This window comes from Cupressus sempervirens, chromosome 1, assembly GCF_028749045.1.
Source record: "Cupressus sempervirens isolate cs-2001-9-10 chromosome 1, ASM2874904v1, whole genome shotgun sequence".
Classification (NCBI taxonomy): Eukaryota; Viridiplantae; Streptophyta; class Pinopsida; order Cupressales; family Cupressaceae; genus Cupressus; species Cupressus sempervirens.
Genome location: NC_143118.1, coordinates 223,738,386 through 223,755,247, shown reverse-complemented (window position 1 = coordinate 223,755,247; position 16,862 = coordinate 223,738,386). Strand labels below are relative to the sequence as shown.

Genomic DNA, 16,862 nt, shown 5'->3' with positions numbered 1-16,862 from the left:
ACTTTTTAAACATCTGTGAAGTTAAGCCATGCGACAACACGTAGGAAAGCATTAAATAATGCACTTTTTGTGCTTGAGTATTCACGGCCATTCCTATCACTGCATCAAGGTTATTTTTTTGCACGCAACGAGTCATAGCGTACGTAAATAAAATACAGCAGCCGTGACGCCGCCAGCAAATAACGCCAATTTCGCCGTTCCCGAAAAAAAAACGTTAAAAAACAAATCTTGAACAAAAACCAACCAGAAGGTTCACAATTGTCGAATGCAATTTAGCGCTACTTGGAAAACAACCCTTCAAATTCGCCCCATCTGCTGGATCAATTGTCGCTGATTACAGTAAAGAGGGTATTCCGTAATGGCAACGAAAGTTTACGTCGTGTAAGCAATTTAATCGCCCTTTTTTTTCGTTTTCTGCTGTATATTTTGTGTGTATGCATCAAGTCTTATCCTTGCATCCGATCGGTGCGTTAACCTATGATCCAGCTTTGTTTAAATGCGATTTCATAGGTCGTTTGTGTCAAACGAGAGCGAATTCTAAGTTGTCAAGTTCGATCTACCATGGCAGTTCTGAAACCTCTTTATGTCGAATTGATTCTCGGTGGCTCAGTGATAGAAACTGAAATCGCAATGCCAATCTAAATTTCATGTCTAGAGTGCTAAATTCTTCAATTAATTATCAAACTTTTACCAGGTTGGGAGCTAGCAATCATTGAAATTATTGTATTTAGTTAAATTACGGCAGTCGCTTGTTAGAAAATCAAGTAATGAACATATATAGACAATCTTCAGCAATAGGTTGCCGAATTCTGCTATCCTTGTTATTTTGGCGAACTCCTACAACTGGTGTTATTAAGATCAATGCAAATGGTATATTGCAAAGATACATGGAAATTCTGTTATCTTTAGCTCAGGATTAAAAATAGTAGGAGAGGGTATTTTGTATGGAATATTTTATTCATGTTGCATTGAATTGAAATGTTCTTCTGAGATCAATTGCATAGAATGATTAGGCTCCAATGTTTGAGGGATCTCAACGGAATCCATCATGTAGTAAACGATTAAGGCAGTTGATCCTAGAAGAGAATTGCAATTCTATATATTTTTCCCAGATTTTCGGCAAAAAAGAGTTCTTTGTTTCTTTAATTCTACAACACTGTGGATGCACCAGGCATGATTGCTCGGTAAAGTTGGAGTCTCATCACAATGATGGTTCGGGTTCGTATTTCCATGGCAGCAGATAGGAAATGCAATATTTTGAGTCTCCATTTGTGTGGCAATTGCCTAGGGTCCCTCAACTCTCTTTTTGTATATGATGATGAAAAGCTTTGCACATTTTTACACAATTTGTCAATCGAGAAATTAAAATTGTGCAACCTTTTAGCTTCTAGTGTAGGTTGGGCTGATGAGAAGATCCTATTTGTCTAAGGGTTAAGCATCTATATTTGTGACAAAATATCTCACTTAAATTTCCATGTATGCGATATAGCCAGATGTGTGAACCCGTTATGACATCCTTATTCAGGATGGAGGACTGCGGTTATCTCAGCAGGTGCCTCGGCCTAACTCTGTCTAACTGAATCTTGTGAATGGCCAATATATTCCTAGCCTCTCTCAAAGGCTGTCAGCTACCTTATTTCTCCTCTTCTTTGTAATAGAAATATGAGGCTGAAGAATTCTTTGTTTCTCTTGACCATCCTATTCGGCTTGCTTGCTTTTCTCTCTAGCTTGTGTGACTGAAGTTTGAGGAATTTGTGGTACCCTACTTGTGGATGATTGCTCCTCATCCATCAAGCTGCTAAACTTCCGAGAACTCTATGCTCCTTAAACTTCACATCTTCACGAACAACTATTTTCTTGAGGGAAGGAGTGTTAACTTGATAAGCTTTAGAAATTTCACTACATCCAACAAGGATACCCTTCTTTGCACTTGTTTCTAACTTGATTTTCTTCTCCACATGAATGTGACAATACACAAGGCATCTAAAGTACGAATGTGCCCCAAATCTAGTTTATTACGCCAGAATGCATATCTGGAGAAATCATCAATGAAAGTAATGTTATACTCATACCCATTCAATGATCCTGTTGACATAGGCACCACACATCTGAGAGTACGAGATCCAAAATCCCTTTAGATCTACGATTGCTACTTGTAAAATTGGTCTTGGCATATTTCCCAAGAGCACAACCCTTGCACACCTCATGCTTTTTTATCTTCATCTTAGGTAGCCCCATCACTATTTCCTTAAGCAAATTAAGTGCTCCCTCAATCAGTTCGCTATTCTCAGTTACCATTTTGCATGCCAATTCTTGAAAACCATCCTTGACCATGCGCTCTTGCTCATTGCACAAGTCCACTACTGCCTTCAACTCTATTACTGGCTCATGGATGACATGTTGTTTGTTGGTTGTCAAGTTTGAAAATCTGTGGTACATTTCCAATGAGGAAATGACCTCATACTCATATAGTGTTTCCAAATCCACATCTAGCATATTCTTCCAAAGATTTAGGTCTTCATCCAACATTTTTTCAGTTGTTGAATGAATGATGCAAGGTGCTCATTTAGGCTAGAAACACTTGTCCTGACATTTTTATATACCCTGAGCTCATCCTAAATTACCTGTACACCTTGTCACTCCAAGTGACTACACCAATCATCAATGGCTTTGGCCTTGCATTTCAGCTATTCAGTATGCTTGTTATGCTCATCTAGGAGAGATGAGAAGATGAGATTAACTCTTTGTGAGGATTTGTTCATCTTCTCGATTGTTTCTTGAAGGTGTGCATTTTCTTCCTTCAATCAAGTGTTCTACAATTTGTCATTTCTTTGGATGTTCCTTTGCATAAGCAAAGCAATTGCATCATTTGCATCTTGCTAGCATCCCAATTGTGTTTGTTTGCTAAGCTCAACTCTGGTGAACTTGTAATCAACAAATTGTAACTCTTCTGTTGGTTTATCAACCATGGGCTCAACGATCTCAACATACTTGATTTCATTCTAGCCCACTAGGACCCGAGAAATTGTTTTAACTTTTTAATTCTTTGGGGTCTTGGCTTTGTTGATCTACCTAAAACCAAATCCTTCAGGCGGAATCTCTTCTTTATTCCTCTTTTGAGTAATGGAACTCAACCATGGAGGTAAAGAGAAATAAGAAGAAGCCGATGCTAATGTAGTAGTGATTGTAGTCACATTATCCATCTGTGCAACAATAGTGACTATAGAAGGGGCCTTTGTTTGGATGACTACTGGTGTTGGGCTACTCCGTGTAAACTCAACCATAAACTACTCAAATTGTGTAGTTGTGCTATTAACCAATGTCATAGGTGCATCACTCATTGAAGGAAATGTAGAGTATGCATCAAAAACATTCTCTAAGCTGTCATATTGATTTGCTGATGTGCATGTAGGAGCAACTGAGGAGATGGACGTGACGAGTGTGATTGAGGAAGGATCCATAAAAAGGAACATGTCTTGTGGGGAATGAATCCATCTTTGTATCCAACAGAGAGTTTGGAGACTCATTTGATACTAGTGCGGAATTCAAGAGTATTGTCATGCCGGATGTATCCATGTAACAAGACACCTTAGGAATAGGTTGCTTGTCCATCCCATCTTCGCTGGATTCAACATGCGTTTGTTAAGGTTCTATGATGCTTACCTTAGGAGCCTTGACTGTAGCCTTGCCTCCTTTGATGGTAAGCTTCGGGATAGCTAGAAGCTCAGATGTAGAAGTCCCATCCTTTCCTTTGCTTGTGATTTTTGATTTTCGGCCAATTGAACTAGTAGGATCAAAACCTTTGCCCAACTCAATCTTTATGCATTTGAGACCCCTTTGCTTTAGCCATATTTTTGTTTTAGCAAGGATGGACTGAAAGCTATCCCATATGAACATGCTCTCATTGATTGACCACAAAGGCAACAAGATGGGCAAGTTCTCAACATGGTGTCTCATGTACTCAGGATCTAGAATATCTTTGTCATCTTCAACTCCATTAGGAATCCCTGATAAGTTGAAGTCTACGATCTGTTTTAGAGTCAACCGATTGTAGTCCATTTTCTTGATCTTAACTTATGTGCACAAATCAATCCAAAGGTCCTCAAGGCAGTGTACATGCACAAATCGCCTCATCTTGTCATTCACGTCCCTTCCATCAAAGAAATCCCTACTATGGACTTCTTTAGAGTTATTACTTGAAGTTCATACTCCATGTTTTTAGCTTTAGGCACATTATCCAAGGATGATCCTCCTATTGTGAGTGGATTTTGCAAAAATCTCCCCACTCTAGGCTTGTGCAATGTTGATTGATATGCTTGTATTGTCATAAGTTGCCTTGCCAACTCCATCAAAATTATCTTGTTTGTGGGATATCGTGGTGAAGTTTAGAATTCACCATGGAAGTGGCCAACTCTAAGATATGTGAAGTTAGGAAATTGCAGAAAGAGGCAACCATACTCACTAACTTTGTTTCGGGCCTCATGCTTCATAAGAATCTCCTTGTCAAAAAAACACATGTAATACCCAAAGAAGGCATCCTGCACTTTGCGGTAATGAGCTCGACTGGGTCTCAAAGTTAGTTGTTCATAATAATCCTACACAAGGGACTATAGATCTATCTCCCTTGGTTGAGAGACGAGAGAGAAACTATAACGAGAACAATGTACACTAGATAGGAATGCATGTAAAATATACATGTGGAAGTTACCTTGGATAACTACTTGCACAAGATGTCAATAATTATCTTCCCCATAATATTTTTTGTTTGGACCTAATTGTCGAGGAGATAAAATTGTACATCCAAGGCTCAAAAGTGTGAGATTCTTTGAGGCTTGCGATCCTACTGAGCAACCTGATAAGATCATTGATTTTTTCTTTGAACTTTGAGCGGTAAACTCCTCCCTTAGGCGATTTGGATAAGTTAGGCCTCTTGTCTATCAACTAGTTATCATTGACATACTTGATAAAATATTGTCTGTTCTACATTCCATCTTTTAGGAGCCTTTTCCTTCGTAATGTTCATAATTACAAGAGTAGGTGGCATTCTGAAAATCCTATTGATGGTATTGGCATCCAGGCTCATGATGGTATTTCCATCTTGGTCTTTGATAGTTCTAGATGTGTGGTCAAAATTCCTAGAACATGCCATAAGGAATTCCGGCTCCAAGGCAGCTACAAGAAAAGTTGCAACCTAGTGGATGTAACTATGTTTGATGTAGACCATTTTATCAATAGTTGGAGATTCAACCTTTTTAAGAAACTCATCCATATATCCGGTGCGAGATTTATGTGTCCTGAATCTGATCCACATATGAGGTTACTCGAGAAGAAGAAATACAATTTTGATGCCTATCATACTGATACTTCATTTTCTTCTTTTCTTTTCCTTTGAGTGAAACAACTCCTTTTGACATAGTGAGACACTGTTAAATGAAATTTCCACAGGGAGTACATCCTCGTGTGATGGATCCATAGAAGGCTGATTTGAGACAAAAATGACATGGATCTTAGGGTATGCAAGTAGGACATAGGATTGGAGAGTTTTGAGAAGCGAAGGGCAATGAATTTTGGGCGAACTTGGCTCTTTAAAAGAGGGGAAAACTCAAAAGTGAGTTTTTGAGAGGCACTGCCATATGGACAACAAGTTTGGAGAAAGAAATGAGGTGAATATGTAAATATATACAAAGAGGGCTCATTCACTCATAGTTGGGGTTTTTATGTCCCACTACAAGTCAAGTGGAAAGCTCATAATGTGTAGAAACAGTGTTTTAAGTCCACTTACAGCCTTGGTAAAGAGGGGAAAAGTGTTTGGAAAACGCTTAAACAGTGTATACATATAGGAAATTCTTGCTTTTTTTCCGGAGTGATTTATTACTTAGAATGGGGTTTTAAATTTTGACTACACATGCACAAAAGATGAAGTTCTTGCATATGGAACTTAGAAGAATGATTGAGACGGGAATAGAAGGATCAACACGAAAAAACAAAAACATACAAATCTAAAAACGAAAAGAGAAATTTGCATTCACAAGAACAAACAAAAATATATACCAAAACTTGAAATGAAAGCCCTAGAAATTGTAAAACAATCTTACCTTCTCTTGAGAAATGCAAGGACTGAAGTCTCTCAAAATCTTTTGAAGAACTTTGATCGAATCCAAGTGATTTCTGATTTGAGCTAAAGATCCCAAGATTGAAGCTATATAGGCAAAGAAATTTGATTAATTCCTTGTCAAAATGAATGTATTCATGAGTCAAGAACAAACTCTTGACAAATATTCATGATGGAGGACAAAAATGCACAAAAACAGCAATAAGAAGGAATATTTCAAACCTTCAAATTGATGAGATTGTAATGGAGATGCAAGAGAGATGCAATACACCCCAAAAACAGCGCCTTGAGGGGCAAAAACACAGTTTGAGTAATGATATATAAACTGCAAATGATGTTATGCTGTTTGGACGGGCTTTCAAAACCACGCAGCAAGTGTTGGAGTCAACATTTTGGCTAAAAATGGGTCTTCGAAAAGAGAATGAATCTTCAAACACTGCTGTAGATGACATTTTTGCAGTAAATGTCCCCAAACGGGCTTCACAACTCCAGCCGTAGGCTCTTGCATAAGCCGTTGTGATGTGCAAATGCCATCAAAATCACCACCATGCTTAGAGAAATAAAATGCAATACACAGTGTTAATAAAATGCATTTTAGGAAGCCAATAGTGGCATGTTGTGATGGTTAAGTTGATGTGTTGTTATCCTTACCATCAAGGTTCAAATCTCATGGGGATGAGGTCCCCTGTTTGTGGCCTCACTGGTTCATAGCTCCAGGTCAAAGCGTTTACCCCTCTTTGAAAAAAAAAAAAAAAAAAAAATGCATTTTAGGAAGAGGAAGATATGTATTGCCTGCTATACAAAGACTCGTAACAGGCTTTCAAACACTTAAAACATGTCCCATTTGATCAAATGAGACATGTAATAGGCAAAAAAATTGCCACCATGGTCTTATAGAAGGAAAGCACATGTCAAAAATGCTCATTATGGATTTTAAACTCATGCTACATGCTTTTGGGAAGTTATAACTGGTTTTAAAGATGACTTTGCATGTATCTTAACTTATAAAAATGCAACTCATAGTTAAAAAGGCGTCCAAACTGATCAAGGCTGCCAGCGGGTTTCGGAATAAATATTGCACGAGCAAAACTTAATAAAAAGACCATTAATGAATTATAACAGGCCTTTAAAATCTATTTGCATGTAATCACATGTTCTGAAACATGCAATGGACATTGAAATCATCACTATGGTTATGATGGGCTGTTTGGAGGAGTTAGCATGTAATAACTTTGATCAAAAATACATGTAAAGCTTATTAAAAATACCACCATGGACATTGGGAAATGAAATACATATCTAAGCTTGACTTAAGACATGCAATAGACATTAAAATTGCCACCTTTACATATGGTTTAATGTTTTAAACACATATGGGTATCCTCATGTGTTTTACAAGTAAACTTTTAAAGAGAAAATATTCAATCAGAGTTTATAAACTTACCTTCACTTTATCAACTATTTTAAAGTTAATATATCCTCATGCAAACATACAAAGATAGAGTTTTATTTTAATTTTACTTGTACATACACCGATAATGATATGTAATGGTCAACAAAAAGTCCACTTAGGCGAGTTTTTTAATTAAAGAACAAAGATATGCAGTCAGACTTAAAAAGCCCACCTACTAAGCACTTAATTCTTTAATATCTTTTGATAGACAACTTTGATTAAAACCCAAGATAACTCAAAATGAGCTGAATTGAAAATGCCACAATTCTGGGGCAAAAACAAAGCTAAAAAAAGAACACAACCCAGAAAAAGCAAGAAAAAAATCGATGGTTGCTGAAAATCAAGTGCTTGCAGTCAAAGAAGAAAAGCTTGTTCTGACAAGCTAAACAATGATAAGCTTGTCAGAAACTTTTAAAAAATGATGTTCAAAATATATGAAATCTAAGACAATTCAAGAGATAGTAAATCGTCTCCAAGATGCATCTTTTATAACACCTAAATTTAGAGGAAATGCCTACCAATCATACACATTGATACAAGAAGACACAAATCATACACAAAGTATACACATTGATGCAAGAAGACACGAAACATACACACGGATGCATAAAGACACAAAGCGTACATAATACACATTGCTAGATTTATTATTTAGAACACAAAAATGTTAAATATTTCTTTCATAATCAATCCTGATTTAGCTTGGTAGAAAAGCCTCAAGATGGCGCTTGTAAACTGTTCAACCCCCAACTAAGCCCAAGAGCGCACAATGTCCCACTATGACAACTCATCCCTTGGCCCACAAGAAGCAAGAACATCCCACTATGACAATTCCATTCCTTGGGATGGCCTACTTAGCTTGGGGAAACCAGTAAACCGCAATTCCCTATTTAGCTTACTCCGTTATTTCTAATTGATTATGAGGTAAGATGTAATGCCCCGCCAAGAGATCCAAAAGAATTAACCTAAAGTTTTACTAAGTTTGCCAAACATTTTTTTTTTAGAAGAACAACATACACATCAAACATAAAGTAGTGGAAGCAATAACATACAATCATACAGAAGCAAACATAACAGATTACATTCCTTAAGGATCCCAAGACGTTGATTCACATTTAAATTTAAATAATACTAAGTCTAATAAATACCACATCCACATGAAAGAGTAATTACAAGTCCAAGTCCATTTAAATAATATACATTTGTTCCAAATGCCACTTGGCAATAAAATTCGGAATGCACAATCATCCATTGTACATGTCACAGGGTATGAAAAGCTAAAAGAATATACATTTATAAAAATAGGTTACATCATCCCTTTTGGATCCATGAAACAAATACAGTACAATAAGTAAAGATCATCCACCATAAAGATATAATCATCCATCATAAAGATATAACCATCCATCATAATACACAAAGATAGAATGAAAGGAAAAATAGACAAAGAAAGAACTCTAGCCACGACATCAACAGACAGATCTCAATGGTAAGAGTAAAAAGCACTATCACCTGACAGTATGGTAACCCAAAAAGGCCCACTCCCACCATGCTGAGGAGATAGTCTCAAGTCCTAAACAGGATATCAATCCAAAAATCAAAAGTAATATCTAAGTCAAGGTAACCCTAAAAGTAAACTAACTCAAAGGTTCCAAGATAAATCGACATCTAGACCCAGAGGCAAACACAAACATGTAGGAAATCTACTATGTAAGCGGGCAAATGTCATCGCACGAATCAATGCTAGAGTTACCTTGGCAGTCTAACTTGACCCTAGCCCTCTAGTGACTCTATGCGACACTAGTATCCTCTTGTCCTGACAAGGCATACTAACGATGCGTGGTCGCAACCAAGTGTTCTCTCTACTCCCATCCTAGTCTGTATTAGCACTTGAGGCATGGGCGAGAACATACAAAGACTTATCAGGTTCATTCTCTCATTTAGTGTAATGTTTTCACTTATTAAACAACTTACAATGGGTTACCCTGGCAGCCACTTTGGGCCTCGGTCTCCATTGCAAGCCACTTCCCGACATTACATATAGATAACCTACCCTAAGCTCATAAAATCACAAATCAAAGAATTATAGTATTTCACGTCAGTCCTATACAAGTGACTGGAAAGCATCAAAAGATAATTCACAATAACCCATCAATTCTTTACAAACAATTGGAAAACATCCCCAAAAATATTGATTGAAGACTCAAAAAGGTTAAGTCAAATATGTCATAACATCCCTCTTGTTATTCCACAAGGACACTGAAAGCAATAACCAACACTATAATCAAACTCATCATAGAGCATACCAACACATTACCATGGTTGAGTTTAAAAGATCAAGATCAAATCAGCATAATACCACAATCATAGAACTCCCAAGCCTTTGGTAGATGTCCTAAATTGGTCAACACTCTAGTCAACACAAACCCAAAGCATAGACAACATATAAATAATAGTGTAGGTTTCATAGTTTGGTTTGATTTTGAAGACGCTTAGTTGAGTTAACTGTAAGGTTTTAGTTTTAGTTTTAATGTATGTTTCAAGTAGATAAAACTCACAGTTTACCCTTACAAATTAACATGTTCTTATATTCGAATAAAATGCATAGTTACCCCTATTTGATTTTAAGTCAATTTTCCCAAAATAATTTAAGGGTAATTATTTGTTTAAATTATTAAAATAATAATTATTGATTTTAAAATAAAATAATTACAATTTTATTAAAAACAATATCCTTAAGTAATAATAAAATAAATCCAACACTTCATTAAATAATTTCCATTATCGATTAAGCTTAATTAAATACATTTAATTAAATTAATTAATAATTGCATAAACTAACTATATTAATCATTTATTAATTATCTATTAAATTTATAAATATTAATAAAATTAATAATAATTAAAAATTAAAAAAATAATATTATTAATTATTAATAAAACAACTTTAAAAAAAATTTAATTAAAAAAAAAATGCATAGTACATAATGCGTTTATATTTAAAAGGCCCGTCGGCCTTTGACCTACGGTGGCAGGTCTGATTGCTGCCGCAGGCAGCAGTATTTACTGCTATTGTGGCTGGTAGTCTGGCTTGTTGCCATGGCTTTATTCGCCAGGTGGGTACGGGGGTGTGTGGCGATTTCCCCACCTCCTCCGAATAATAATTTTTTATTTTATTTTATTTTATAATAAAATTTTATAAACAAAACCTTCCCATATAATAATTTTTTTATAGTTTTATTTATTTATTATTATTAAAGTTCCAACAATGCCCTGATAGGGAAAATACGGCCAACCAGTCGAATTTTCAATTTAAAATTTCCTTTTCAATTCAAAACCCTTCCCGATTTAAATTCCAATTTGTAAAATTATTGAACGAGGATTCTATGATATTTTAATCTTTACGTATATAGAAGAAATCAACATGCATACCAATAATACCAAATTACAATATTGAAATATTTGTCACAAAGAAATTCAAATAAACAATTTACAGTCACGAAGAAGGTAGGAATATTTAAATAACGTAATTAACTGGGTGAATCAAAACACACGAATCTACTTGGTTCTAATGCTAAAATCGCAAACACCCAAAAGATTTGTGAGAAATTTCTTCTCTCAAAACCTTCTCTCTAGAAATTCCTTTTCCAAAATTCCCGGTCCCTTGAAAATGAACCCTCAATTGCTGATAAGGAGTTCTCTACTAAATTCGGGGCACTAATTATGCAATCACCTGAGAGGACTTCTTGCTCACAACTTTTTAACTCTCTATTATCTTTTTTCGAAACTTCATGCACACTTTATTCAATTCTAAATATCTTTATTTAAATTTTACTTGCCTTCTCTTTTTAAATTAATTTATTGTATTTTAATCTCATGCATACTTTATGCAATTTTAAAACTCTTTAATAAATTAATATCTTTTCCATTTTTTAATTTATTTTCGAAGCGTTAATTGATAAAATATTTACTAAGTAATAATAATATTTAGCATTTATTTAAAAATGATCTCCTAAATATATTATTATTAAATTAAATAAATATTATTACACTCTAAAATTAAATTTATAATTTTATCTTTAAATTTAATTCTTTTTATTTAAAATATTTCCCAATTAATTAAATATAATTAAATATTGAAAATATCATAATACTTTTCCATTAAATTAAATCATTAATTTAATTTTTTAATTTGACTTAATTAATAGAAAAAATCACCAAAGATCTATAGGACGAAATAGGAAAACCCATCATAAAATACTACATACAAAATCAAACTAAAGGGTTATAATTATGAATTTACGTTATACGACGCATTCAGAAGGTAATCATTTCAAATACTTGTCTTAATTTTCTAGGACAAATGGGTTTAAAGGTTAGGAATTGGATTCAAGAATTTATCTTCCCTCTCTTACCATTGAGATAATGTGATAGGGTATGCTCATCCTGGCAATTCAGGGAAGTTGATATCCGGTACCTGCAATCTGCATAAAATCCACGCATGTACAAATACATATATACTAAACTAAATAGGCAATGGCAAGAAGTGGTGCATTGTGTAGATCCTGACTAGTAGGTAACTACGATTCCCTTCCTTAACCACATCATAAATGTCATACATAAAGAAAATATACACGCACACCATACACATGCAGTATGGGGTAAGTATGCATAAGAAAACACGTATGATAATCCATCTAACTAATCATCATCAAATAACTGAAATCACTGTAATAATCATCATGATGCATACATGAAGTAAATAGTACCAAGTAGTCTCATCATAAAATCAATTGAATATGAAACAATATCTGATAATCTCAAAGATAATGCTACTAATTAACAAGCATAAAACTGGCCTAAAAGAGTTCGGCAATAATAACAAAATGTAAACTAGGGGCAGACACTACATAAAACATCAATATATAAGCAATGTAATCATAACAATCCATTTATAGTCATTATTATCTCAAATGTGTTCATATGTTAGATTCCTTGTTTATCTTTTCCCCGACTAGATGGCAGGATCATGCTTTGATACCATTTGTATGATCCTTATTTGGGCATTGCTTGATTTTCTCTGAAAATTCCCAGTTAGGGTTTGGATTACATTTGTTTCATCCTAAGAGAATTCCAACTCTCTATCATCATCATATTTACCAACAATCATTGACCCATAATACATACTTAAGCTCCCATTCTTTAATCCTCTCCTAATCGCTAATCCTAATGCGGATGCTAGAATTATTGTGCTCGAGTAGAAAGTGTCTCCAAGAGGCTCCCTAATGAACAAAACCCATTTAGGGAATCTTCTCCTCACTATGACTAGATTACTCTTCCCTTCGCAAAATCCCTTTTCGATTAGTTGTATTGGTGAATGATTAAAGAATTAGCTAAGTGCATATTACTATCACACATAGTTGTCATGCCTGTAACTATGAGGTTATCAATTTCCAATGATTAACATACATTATTAGGCATCCAAGGCAAGAATAGTTCATAATAGATTGGTAGTTAATATATTTAATCTTGATTCCTTACTTCTCTTCCAAACTTAACCGTGGATTTATTTGTCATAGGGTACTCGACGCTAGTACATTCTTTGGATTTACTTCTCTCCCTACACAACGCCATCACCTCCCCACAACTATAGCAAGAGATTAAGGAACAAACTACAATATATATTAACACCTTATGTGTTACTACATAATTATGATTGCATCATTTTAACATGCTTATATACCATAGTTCCCAATCTAGGACTCGATTTGGCAATGACTAGACAAAATGAAAAAAAACCCTTGAAATTTAGAGATTTTTTAATGATTTAAAACTTGTTTCATCCACCCTTAATTGAATAAATCTTAAAGATACTTAACATCATCAGATATAAGCTAATTTTTCATTGCATGCATAAACAAGGAACATAAATGATAAATCCATCATATACGTAAAATGTAAATTGTAGCTAAGCATGTCAGGAATATGGAATTGAAACCAAAGGGATTTTAAATGTAATGAGTTAAAAACTTAAAACCTTAAGACAATCCTTTTTCTAGCTTCAGTTTGACCTTAGAAAGCTAGGATAGGTTATGGGGAGTTAGAGTGTTGAAGGCATGTCAAATCTTGGAATTTAGTTGTCTTTTTTTTTTGGAAAACCCCAAAATCTAGATTTTGCATCTTAACTCCTATGAAGCTGAAACCTATCTCAAACATCCTGAAATGTAACTTATACTTAAATGATATATTTGTATAAATTCTCCTGCCCCCTGGCCAAGTATTGAATTGCAGAGTAAACTTGCAAGCATGTGCTCGAACCTGAGTGAGTTATGCATGCATGGACTCAGTGAGTTGGGCAAGTTTTGTCAACTTGACCAGTCAGATGAGTCATGCCCTAAAACTTGATAAGACGAGTTGACATAACTTGGTTGGGTTGACCCAGTTCGCCTATGACTCTTATTATATATATAATTCTAACAAATGTTTAAAACATATTCTCTATGTGCACACTTCTATGTATTACAAATATGCTCTGCCTAGTGAAGATGACAAAAATATTGAAAAAAGCAGGAAATGTGATTAACACCAGATGTAGACTTCCCTTAAACTATTCGGTGAGTCAATCTCAGACTTTAGGAGGAAGCACCTTGCGAGTCAAAAATTGATTTGATGCATTCTCTATGATCTAGGAAGAACAACAAGATTGCAAAATATCAGAAAAAATGAATGGTTTTGAAACCCTAATCAGGCTTCATGCAGAACGAAACACAATAATTCACAAAAACCAGAAGAGCAATGAAGAAGATGGCTGGAAGATAGTAAAAAATAGAAAGTATAGCAAGCATGACAATGAAAACCAGATCTCAAAACCCTATACTAGGATCGAAGGCTTGGATCAGCGATTGAAGAATCAAGAAGCTTTTTTTGAAAAATCCAAATATACTAGTAGAGGAGGTAAACAAAGAAAGCGCATCCTGAATCATCAAGAGCAGAGCACTCAAATATCTCAATCCATACAGATTTCTGAACCAACTAATATACCATTAAATTTTTTGAAGCCCTATCCGATTTTGTCAAAAGCCCTAGTAGAATAGCAAAATCATTTCTGTCTATACTAAAAAACCCTATTGATAGATCAACCAAGAGGTAACAAAGATATCCCAAGCACTTGTGTATATTCCCCCACATCGGAAAAAGCAGTCTGAATCAAATAAATAGAGTGAAGTTACAAACCCTCATCAAAGAAATACAAACAATGTTGAAAACATCGAAACTATTATCATTAGCAACAATTACAGCAAAACAAAATAGCAGGAATGCTCTGATCTAGTTATCTATGCAATATGGAACTCTCTGGCAAAATACAAAGCCAATTTGGAACGAAACCTAACAAAATTTTGTGGAGCAAAGGTAAGTAACATAACTCCTCATGAAAATCAATACTGGTATCTACAATGTCAGGATAGTAAATTTAGGAATAAATTGATAGAAATATCTAATTGTTTTTACAAAGGGCATCCTATTAAATTTTTAGCCTGACAGCCCAATTTTAATGAAAACTATAATAAGAAGAAACAATCAATTAAATGGCTAGAATGTGCAAATATTCCATCAGAATTAACTGATATCAATATAATGAGAAGAATATGACAATCTCTAGGAATTTTAATAGGATTTGAAGTAAATCAATTTAAAACAAGTAAGATAAGATTCCTAGTCTCAATAACAATAAAACAAAGTGGATCCATAAATAGAAAAATCAAAACAAGTAGATCTATATATAAATTAACCTTTACTAAATATATAGGAGAAATAAACAAAATAATAGGAGCAAACTTTAAAAGTATAAACATCAAGAATAACTTGAAGGAAATATTAAGGACAATCAGGAAAAGGGAGGAAAAGGTAGAAGAAAACAGGGAGAAAAGAAAATCAGAGAACAAAAGAAACCAAGACTTGAAGGAAAAAGAGGTAGTCCAAGAGGAACAAAAGGAAAATACAGGAAGAGAAGAAGATACAAAATATAGATGGAAGACAAATACGGATTACCAATTTTCAATAGAAAAATATAGAAACTGCAAAGATTGTAGAATAGAAAAGGAAACACTAAACGAGATAGAGTTCAATGTAAAAAAATTAAATATGCTTTCCAATGAGGTACTACTCCTACAGAATGATTTGGAAGACCAATTTATCATAGCAGATAGTAAGTATACAGAACATAAAGGTAAGATAGTCATGAGGTCAGATTCAGAAAAGGATATAGAAAGAGGAAGCAATTACAAAGACAAAACCATTAGAAGAAGAGACAAATACGGATCAGAATATAGAAAATTGCAACAAAGAGTCAGAAATAGAGACCCACATAGTAATGGGATTAGAGGAAAAGGAGAATCAAGAACAAAATCATATAGAAAAGGGAGAAGAATCAAATGAGAAAGATTATCAGAGCCCTAATATCTCGCTAGCAGAATCAGTTCAATGGAGTAATGTTACCATCAGAAAAAAATCAAAGAAGAAAAGTTATAAGTTCTGGCAGACACCTAACAATGGGAAGGACATGTTTGATTTGGACAAGGAAGAGATAAGTAGGACAGAAGATGTTGGGTGGATATTTTGCAACTGATGGTTTTGGGTAAAAATTCAGTCGCAAAATAGGATGACCAGCCACAACGTGTGAGACAGAGTCTCTCCTACCTTAAAGGGAAGACTCCCCTTTCTCACCGTTCCTTGGATCACTCAAGGTAAGCTAGAAGTCGAGAGATTTTATATAACGGGTGTTACCAATATCCTTTCTTCTTATATTTTAAGAAAGAATCCATTTACTCGTGGAGCGAGTAACGGGTAGGGTGAATCTTTAACTACACTTTATCAAGAGCTGGAAACAGTGATACCGATAAACCTTCACTAACTCAAAGGCTAGCTGAAAATGTACTGGTTTGGCTCTAAGTCCGGTCGTATTTCTATATGGAAAAGCTTTACAATTAGGGTACAAAGACTCCTAAAAGTTAAAATAACTTAATTATTTTACGAATTAAGAGAGAAGTATAAGCTACAGACAAAGCTTCTAGCTATACACTTTCACAATTGCTCCTGATCAAAGCTTTGGCTTCAATTGCTTCTTAACTCTTTTCTATTCAATTCATGAGATAAATTACCAATAACACAAGATAACATGAATCAAAGACAACTTGGATAAATTATAGACAAAGCTTACAATTCACACAAATAACAATCTCACTTAATCGAAGTTAAGTCTCAAATGCTCCTATGTATTCACTTTCTCTGAAAATAGTG

At 34.6% G+C, this 16,862-nt stretch overlaps 1 protein-coding gene across 1 annotated transcript in view; it reads left to right on the top strand.

Moving 5' to 3' along the window:
- Window positions 1-245: 245 nt before the first annotated feature.
- Window positions 246-16,862, top strand: part of LOC149576967 (putative NAD(P)H dehydrogenase (quinone) FQR1-like 1) — a 154,216-nt gene continuing 137,599 nt past the window's right edge. Inside the window, exon 1 of the mRNA XM_089821276.1 lies at window positions 246-381. Within this exon, the coding sequence (XP_089677402.1) occupies window positions 359-381 (23 nt within the window). The 5' untranslated portion in view covers window positions 246-358. The remainder of the gene's footprint in view (window positions 382-16,862) is intronic.